Below are 9,787 nucleotides of genomic sequence, written 5' to 3'. Positions count from 1 at the left end.
ATCGCGGCGAATTTCTGCACGTGGGGCCGAAATAGCTTGTGGTGTGTGCGTACGAGTAGATGTAATCGCCTTACCTCGGTTTTCCTTTCCTCGACTGCGAGTCTGTCTTGCGGTATTCAATCCTTGAAGCTTGCCCCGACCCAAAGTACACCAGGAATAGCAGCTGCCTCTCCCAAACCTAGACCGTCGCTTAACACGTCTTGTCCTGACCACAACCCCGTTTGAAAAGTGCACGAATCCCGATCGAGGCTCCCTCTGCCCTTTTTCCCCTTCCGGTCAGCCTCCCCAGACACTGACATCATACCACATTATACAAAATCAACCAGCTCTACTATACAATATTAGTCAATGTAGTAGAGATCGAAAAGGCAGAAAGCAGGCTCGTTAGAATGAGCTTCATGTAACAGAACTACATGCTTTTACATTTTTTAGGACACTGCCATCTGGTAAACTGCAAAATTCTCATTTTGGGCTATTTTCTAATACAATCTGCAACTTTTTGAAAATTTTATGCTACTTTTATGAAAATGATCTGGCAATCCTGGCAGAGAGAGTGGGTTAGAAGTTAAAGTGCGTGGGTGATGTTTCTGCTACACACATAAATATCTTATATGGTATACAAAAGAAAGCCAGTCCACAAGTTCACTTACTATCACACTTACTTCAACTATTATCTCACAGATGCAATGTTTCCTCTTTCCACCTGCTCTGCAATTATTAAAATGAATTCTGCTTTTCTGAACTAGCGAGGAACAAAACCTCTTTACTCTGGCCCACACAATACACTCATTCCATCACTGAAATTTTACTCTTAACACTTGTTACAGTCATTCCTTTCCAGAGATGGAACACTAACTCAAGCTATGATTTTCATACAGACACAAACCTACAAATGTTCATGATGTATGTCAACTGCATCAATCTCACTAACTCCTATTTGTTATTTGTCAAGCACTGAACAAAATAATTGGTCAAACGTCAGTTCTACTCAAAATTTTTATGCCCAAAACCTTAAACTTTCTCTAGTCTGGGGTTTTCAATTTAATATTTTCTTAATCTCTGTGTTACCTTATTGTTATTATTTTTTTGTTAAATTGTAGGCTTAATTTGTATTTTGAAATACAATCTGCAACTGCAATATCTGGGCTACAACCATTTTACATACCTGCAATCGACCAAATTTTTAGATAGACTAAATTTTTTTTATTTATCCAAGTCTTGTATTTTATTTCCTGTATATCAGGAATTTTCTTCTGTTATTCTTAATCATTACTATTCTTATACCACTCCATCAGCTACAACACAATAATAGTATGATATTGGACTGAGTTTATATTTCTAGATCTCTTAATATTTCTCAGAGCAACTCTATAAGTATTGGACTATTTTGATCAAATAACTATCAATTATATAGTGTTAATTAGATAGACACAATCTCTACTATGGATCTTTATGGATAATTAATCATTAACCACATGCTTAGTTGTAGTTATCTTAATAAATAGGATATCTTTTCCAAACAAGTGAAAATTTTACTGGTATGAAGAAACATACTTCACTGGATCAAAAACTGTTTCAATTCCAAGGTCAATGTCAATGGGAATAACCAGGCAAGCCATATTCCAACCTAGTTTACATGCTTCACGGATAAATGACTGAATTACTGAAATACTGCAGCCAGTTGGAAGTAAGTAGTTTAAGGATGAATCCACATCTTCAATAACATCCTAAAAAATAATTTTATAAGTTTAATGGAATAACAATCATCATAGATTGTAGTAAGTATTAATGCAATTGACTGTCACACATTAATTCAAGTACATGGATGGAAGATGTAAAGTACTTGTAGAATGTTTAATTCATAAAGAGGAAAATATGAAAATAATACAAAAAAGAACAATTTATTATAAAAGAAATTCCATAATTAGATCTATTTCCTATATTGATTGGTTATGGGTTTTAGTTGTGAGAAGAATCACTCAGCTATTTATCAGCTCTAGATAGATTAGGGTGTGAAACACATTAATACTGCACATCTCATTGGTGCAATATTAGTTGTGCATGATCATATAGTTACAGAAACTGTAATAACAGAGTCATGAGTGAATTCTGGAGGTAGAAGAGACCAAGAATATTTGGAGAGTTAGCTGATTGATCAGAAACATGAGTATGAGATCAGCCTTGGAGAGAAAGGCTGACATTTTAGCTTCTGTACCAGCAGTTTTGCTTTGAGAGAACTATGAAGCTGAAGTTACCAAGAATGACAACTTCAGGGAGAGATAAGCAAAAGAGGGTATCTTGGTTAAAGAAAGCTTGTATGTGATGAGGACAAACCATCTTCATGATTGCTCAACATGTTAAATTTAGCAGCCTCCCTCAAATTCCAACCTACAGAAAGACATTCGATAATGTAATCTAGAAAATACAATGACAGGCCATTGATCATAGGTCAATTTGATAAGAACTAACTTGATTCTAAACAAGAACAACTTTAGGGAAAGAAGTGAAATGATGTCCTCAATGTAGAGTGAAAATTTGGTGACATCTGCTAATGTTTGGAAAGTTGTGAAGATAGTAAGTGAACATGGAAAAATTAGGAAAGGAAAACTTCCAGTGTAATTAGAAATCATATTTACCATTGATGTCAGCTCTCTTTAGAGAGGGTGAGAGTAGTAGTAGGGAGTTGATAAGCTCAGATTTAATTTTTACAGAGAAGTTACAGCAGAGGGTGTAACGTCAAAAACAGAAATGGATTGAAGATAGAAGGTAAAAAATTTAGGAAGTAATAAAACCAAGACAGAAAAATAGTCTATTTCATAGAAGAAAAAGAACTGATCAAATTATTTTATGAAGTTTAATTGACTAGTTTAGATAACATTTAAGCCAGGCAGATATAGTAATAGGATAATTCTTTTTAAAGTCATAGAAACAGGAAAATAAAAAGATGAAGTAGCAATCATGCACAAAAATTTTACAAGTTTAGCATTATATCAATATAATGTTAGAAAATTATAAAATTAAAAAAAAATTATTAGTGAAAATCAGATTGAATCATGTAAAAAAGCCAAAATATAGTCTTATTTATTTAACTTACAGTCACAATAGCTCCCAAATCATAAGGGCCAGCAAGTCTGAAGATAAACTCTTGAATCAATTGCTCCTTTGACTGAGGGCTGTCATATTTGCCATCAAAAAAATCTCGAAGTTTGGCTTTATATTGATGAAGGCTAAATCGTCCTGCTGAACAGGCTTTCTAAGAAAGTTGAAAATATATTATGATGATCATAAAACATTTTCTAGGGTATATAATAATGATTAAAGTTAGAATAAATTACAAGTATAGAAAAATTGGAATTAAAAATCAAAAAGTAATTTAATAAAAAAAAAAGCATCCTTTTTATGCCTCAAAAAGGTGCCTACAATTATTGATAGTTAATGAATAAAAATAAAATCGCTCATTAAGAGAACAAGTAAAATTACTGTATATTTATATAAACAAAGTAATTTACTAGTTTCTCTCTTCTAGTGTAACTGATGAGCTAAAATGTCAAATATCTTTGACAAGTTTTGCTTTGAATTGCAAACTCTTAGCATTGAATACTATACATATCTGGAAGAAACTTAAGATTTGCTCTTTGTCACCTCAAAACACAGATGACAACATTATTCTTAATTCCCTTGCATTTGATGTACAAACCTCATTCATATGCAATTACAACTCCTCCTACCAAGCAAGATCGTTCTACAGGAACAGAGACATTATAACCATTCTGAAATATACATGACAACACAGTTAATCAACAGACTCTATACATATCAACAGGACTATATCCAACATACACCAACTACATAGCCTAGACTACCTCACAAAGAAAGGATTTCTTTTTCAATCAGAAAATACTGAGTTCTGAAAAGTTAACTTAACAAAAGTTTACCTCAGATATTTGGAATGATGTACCTGTTTACATGTATCTACATTCTAGATTACAATCAAAATCCACAATTTTGTAACAAATCTTTCACTCACAAAAATCTACAAACATGATCCCATCATTGAGCTGTGTCCTTCTTCTGTTGCAACTATGATAGGTTCTGCTGCTCAGAACTAGTTATCCCTGAAAACTTCACTTAAACCTAGCAGATAAAGCCATCCTTTCTTCAAATCATCATGACTACTGTGTTACTTTTTAAACCCACTACTAAATACCTTTCATCAAAAGAGAAATACTGGTGAAGATGAAAGCAATTTTTACTTTGTAACAGGAAAGGAGCTTACCTGATCAGTTTAATGAGACATGAATTATGGAAAGAACAAGACAACCAGCTTTGAGGGGTATTGAATGAAAAAAACTACATAAGTAGTAAAGAAGCTGGATGAGTTGTTAACAAATATTGAAAATATTGAAAATATAACAAATGTAAATCACCTCATATACTGTGCGATTTCTGTTGCGGTAGAATTTCTTGGAGTTAAAAGTCAAGGAAAAGCAAGGGACACGGAGGCTTGAAAATCAAGTTGAACAGCTTAGTAGAGATATCAAGTAAAATAGCTAGATAACAGCAAAGAATAAACAAGTATCAGCAGAACAGGCTTTTCAGAAACAGGAAATTTTACCAACAGCTAAGCAATGAGAATGAATATCAAGACAACGATGTGCCTAATGCTAAAGCAGCAGAGAACCTTTAGTCAGATTGAAGCCAAGAGGTTCAATATAACAGGGAAACAAATTGGCTATGGAATTTTAAAAGTGAAATGGAAAATAGATCAAAACAAAGTATCACAAATAAGGAAGGGAAACAGATACTTAAGAAAGTACCTAATTGGCAAGTCCATGGACAAGATGGTGTTCAAGGATTTTAGCTTGAAAATCTGAAAAGTATGCACAACTATACACTATATAGAAAATAGAATACCAACATGGATGACAAAAGGTAAGACAGTGCTAATACAGAAGGACAAAGAAAAGGGAGGTGAAGTCAGTAGTTATAATGGTACTAAGTTGAGAGAGAGAGAGAAAGAGAGTGTGCCACTTACACATACACGAGAACACACGTTCACTCACTCACACTCTCCCTTTCACACACACACAAATAAGTACACATACATACAAAAAAGATGTATGCATATGTATCGATGTATGTACATATACATGACAACACACCCCTTCACTCATTCTCTCTTTCTTTCTCTCTTTCTTCCTCTCTCTTTCTCTCTTTCACACACACACGTCTATTTCATATACATGTACATACATCTTTCACTTTAAAACAAAAGTAAATAAATAAAAAAAATTTACAGAAATTAACACACTCCGGATGATGAAATCACATTCAGTTTAAAATATTTCTGAATGATTAAATATTGTGTATGTCAAAAAGTCAACATTTTTTTTCTTAGAGAGCACGAAGACTATGTGTGTGTATTGTTACAGATAGTGAATGTGTGCGTGTGTTGATTGACACACCATGACATTCATTATATGTGTGTGTGTATGTGTGTATGTGTGTTGACATCACGAAAGCCATGTATTTTTTCGTCATGAAAAAATACATGGCTAAGGGGGGAAAGGTTCCGATTACATATTCTCCATCTGGACCACAATTGGTCAGTTACAATTTGAACTGGGGTTACAAGTTAAAATCGTTACAAAGGATTTGTTTATGAAATAAACAAGAAAAGGAAAAAGATGCGGGGGATAAGTCAGTGAAAAAACATTGAGGGCCATTTATGTCCTTCAGCATCTTAACGTTATAACATACATGAGGGAAGAATTGGGGAATGTACGGGTTAGTGGTTAAGGGGAGGCAACTAGTATTGGTAATTCAGCGGTTAGATGGACAGTGCTAGGAAATGAAATTGGACTAAACCTCGTATATAGCGAATTGTAGTAATAGTTAGGTATATACAGGTATGTAAGCAAAATTCATCCTATAGGTGCTTTGCAATGCACAAATAAAATGCCACTTACAATTGGGTGGATAATGTCTCAGACCAAGTCAAATGCTGAAATAATATCAAATAATGAAACTCCCTAGTTATCAGCAGTGTCCTAAGTAAACTTCATAAGTATTACATAGTCATTAAAGTATATAGTTCCTATTATTGTAAACCGATTTAAAAGAATATAATGGCATTAATGGGTACAATTAATGCCAGGTCCACAGGCAAATTGGTACTATGAAAAAAGTTACCTTGAATCAAGTAATTTACTGAGTATGCCTAAAAAGCAAAAACAAATGTCCTAAGATAAGAGAGAAATACCATTTGAATCTAATCATTAAAATTATAAACAAGAACTTTGCATTTTGTATGAACTTTTCATTGTTGCATGAACACTTTTTAAATAAATTGCTTCTTCAATATTGCCGACATAGATTTTCACATCTCAAAAATCAAATGTTTCATAATAATATATAATTTCATTGTACTGTTTTCAAAATAACTATGGAATTTCCATGAGTACTGCTAGGAGTTATTATTATTATTATTATTATTATTATTATTATTATTAAGGTAGTGAGTTGGCTGAATTGTTACTACACCAGGCAAAATTCCACGAAGGTCAACTTTGCCTTTCATCCTTTTGGGGGTCAATGAAATAAGTATCAGAGTTTAATGCCAAAAGAAATGCCACAAAGTGCTATCATTAAAAATGAAATATAGTTGATTGAATTAACAGAAAAATGGAAGACAAAGATAATTTCAGTTCAAGATTGTAAGACTGCATGCAACCGTTTCACTTTACACACATTATCTTTTGCCATTACATACCAGCACAATTATCAATTCACATACACTAATTAACGTCTCTAATCCATATTTGTTTTCTCAACTTAAGAGCAGATTCTAAATTCAGTACAGTAGATCAATCACAAAGCAGTTTTCCTGACTGCAATTCATTTTCAATGATATGTACAACATACTTCTCAGAAGCTTTCGAAGGAGCAACTTTGTGGTCATCCAATTTGTAAGAAATATAAGCTAAATCTCTTTCACTAACACCCAACTGTTTTAAAAGAGATATATTGAACAATATAATAATATAGTTAAGTGTACATAATACTTGAATAAAAGACGGAAGGTTACAGCTGACAGTAAGATCAGGGCTGATTTGTGGCTAGAAGTCTTTATTTGTAACAAAGACTAAAATCTCTAAAGTTCACAAACATGCTTTGTAATGCAGATACACTGCTTTCATTCTGTTTCCCAATGCTAAAAAAAGTTACTTCAGAAAAGTGATTATCAATATATATTGCATATTATCATGTTTTCCTATCAATCTATCTGAAGTTCCTTTGAAAGAAATATACACCTCAACTGCATTGGTTTACATATCAAGTTACTACATTCCTGCTTTGCATACTGAGCATGACATTTGAGTTTTGGATGTCTCTATAATAAACTAATAAGAAATTTTGACAATGTTCATCCTAATGCTCACATTTGCTTCAAAATTTCAGAGTACTTTCAATAAGGTATCATGAATACTAAATCTTGAATTAGTGTTTCAGAACTTCTAAAACAAGGAAATAGAAGGGAATAAGGATGAGGCTTAAAGGTTATCAACCTGAATCTTAGTTTCTTCATTGACTGAACTTGTCACTATAATTACCCTTTTCTATCAAACAGCTCTCATAAATACTTACTTATTCATCATTCAAGAGATCTCACCTGAAAAACAGTAAAGATTATTTTTTCTAGTTTAATTTGATCATCACAATAAAGTTTCAATATGTTCATGGCATCCATTCTGTCTGTGTAATACATTTCCTTAAAACGTTGCACAACTTGGTCCTGTTGAAGTTCTTGCACTGCACTCAAAGATGCTTGTGGCACAACCAGCTTAGCTCTATCAAATACAGAATAGATGGAGAAATAAATTCTTTGAAAGTTACAAGCATTTAAACAGTTAAAAAATGTATTTGATCATTAGCACCATGTTTTTGTCTATATTTTCCCTATACTATAAAATCCTCTTAGCTACTGTTTTTTAAACAATTTAACTCTGTAAGCAGTACCTTGCTGATCAAGGTACCATATTTACTGCCAACTTTGATTTCAATTCCACTCTGCAAAACACCCTCCAAAATGATCCTTTCTAACCTATTTCACAAAAACAATTGCTAAATGAAAGAAAAAAAAACTCTCTTGTCCTTTCAGAATGAATAAGTAACTTGTTATGAGAGAATTTATTAATCATCTTCAAACAATGGGCTTCTGAGCTGACCCTTTTCCTAAACTAACTCTTCAACTTGTCGTATTGATTCTGATAAATTTAGATTTTTTTATTGCTTTATTGCATATTTTATTTACTCACTTGTCCTGAGAAGCTGCATTCTCTGCTTGAATAGTTCTTAATTCATCTTCCTTATTCTGATAAGTTAACTGATAGTCTTTCAGTTGCATTCCAAAGGAAGGAAGTAACATTCGATTACCAGAAATTAAATCATGGGATAACCAAGGAAGAAACTTTGTTTTTATAGCAGCTGCACCACCATAAAGTCCACCTTAAAAAGAAAAAGAAGTAAAATAGTTACAGTTACTTGTATGGTTTTTGCCATTTATTAATTTGATATAAAATTTGTTTTCAGTCAATACTTCTTTCAGCCCTGTAGTTTTGGACAACCCTGTTCACAACCTTCTATCAAGATGTTCCCATACTTGTTTTATTGGATTAATTTCAGTGTTTTTTATTTCCAAGTTTGTGATACCTTGTTTATATGACATGGGAGTCATCTTCCTTGAAAAAAGTGATCTTTTTATCAGTTCCTTCTAGTTATGTTGTAAATTTCCAACTGCGTTAGATTTATAAGAATTGGATGAGATATGATGGCTCAGCCGTCTCTCCCCAGTTCTTATATTAATCATTAAATCCAGAAATATAACAACACGAGGGATAACGGTAACAACAGATCAATAGTTTATTCTAGGTTGGTGTAGAGCCGTTTTGTTCCTGGGTGAATAGGCATGCCGCTAGAATACCAAAGAAGCTTCGACCACATGTCGGGGTCGAGTTGTGGGAGAGATACGTGTTGTCACGACAGCTGCTTGAGAGAAAAAAGAGCGAACGCTATTGCTTTTTCTCCACCTGTTGCATTGCGCATACGTGCTCGGGTACTTCCGCTGACGGCAAATCCCTTGCACATGCACAATGGCACTTCCCAAGATGGTGGCCACACGCGCCACTACAGATTCATAAAATAATCAATATCTGTCTTACATAAAGGAACATCAATATTAACAGTCCTTAAGGTGGGGAGTTGGCAGAATCATTGACATGCAGGTAAAACGCTTAGTGGCATCCTGAAAAATTTGAACTCCAACATCACCAATTATACCAATCTTTAATATACAGTAGCCTGCAATAACTTTATAGTCAGGGTAATAAAATACAACATTAATTTTATTTGTAATAGCTTCATGAAAAATTATCCAAAATCTTAGATTGTTAAACTTAGTGGTGGAACATTTTATCCTACAATATCAATGGATTCCCTATAAATTCATGGCAGTTAGTTTCTCCAGCCCTTGGTTTACACATGCAAAATCTTGTCAACCATTGTATGTAATTCATGTGCACATTGTTTTCAGATGCTTGTTGTTGCTAGCCCAAACAAGATGCAGGATCAATAAATTAAGCAAACTGATTCATTTTCATTTTCATTATTTATCTCTCATATTTTCTTTCTATTTCTCCACTATTTTTATCTTCTGGCTTTGCAGTCCTCTTAATGTGATTGTTTAATTGCTAAAAACTTCCTTCAGTCCTCATTGCCAATGTGTACC

General features: G+C 33.3%; 1 protein-coding gene across 5 annotated transcripts in view; it reads right to left on the bottom strand.

The window, feature by feature from the left end:
* LOC106875106 (mitochondria-eating protein) overlaps positions 1-9,787 on the bottom strand; it is a 63,632-nt gene that overhangs the window by 22,897 nt on the left and 30,948 nt on the right. For all 5 annotated transcript variants that reach the window (XM_014923087.2, XM_014923090.2, XM_052970576.1 and 2 more), the window contains exons 3-6: positions 8,319-8,508; positions 7,673-7,850; positions 3,095-3,253; positions 1,555-1,727 (exon numbers count right to left, since the gene is read on the bottom strand). In XM_014923087.2, coding sequence (XP_014778573.1) covers positions 1,555-1,727; positions 3,095-3,253; positions 7,673-7,850; positions 8,319-8,508 — 700 coding nt within the window. The remainder of the gene's footprint in view (positions 1-1,554; positions 1,728-3,094; positions 3,254-7,672; positions 7,851-8,318; positions 8,509-9,787) is intronic.

Source organism: Octopus bimaculoides, chromosome 9 (genome assembly GCF_001194135.2).
Source record: "Octopus bimaculoides isolate UCB-OBI-ISO-001 chromosome 9, ASM119413v2, whole genome shotgun sequence".
Taxonomy (NCBI): domain Eukaryota; kingdom Metazoa; phylum Mollusca; class Cephalopoda; order Octopoda; family Octopodidae; genus Octopus; species Octopus bimaculoides.
This window is presented reverse-complemented; position numbering and strand designations above follow the sequence as displayed.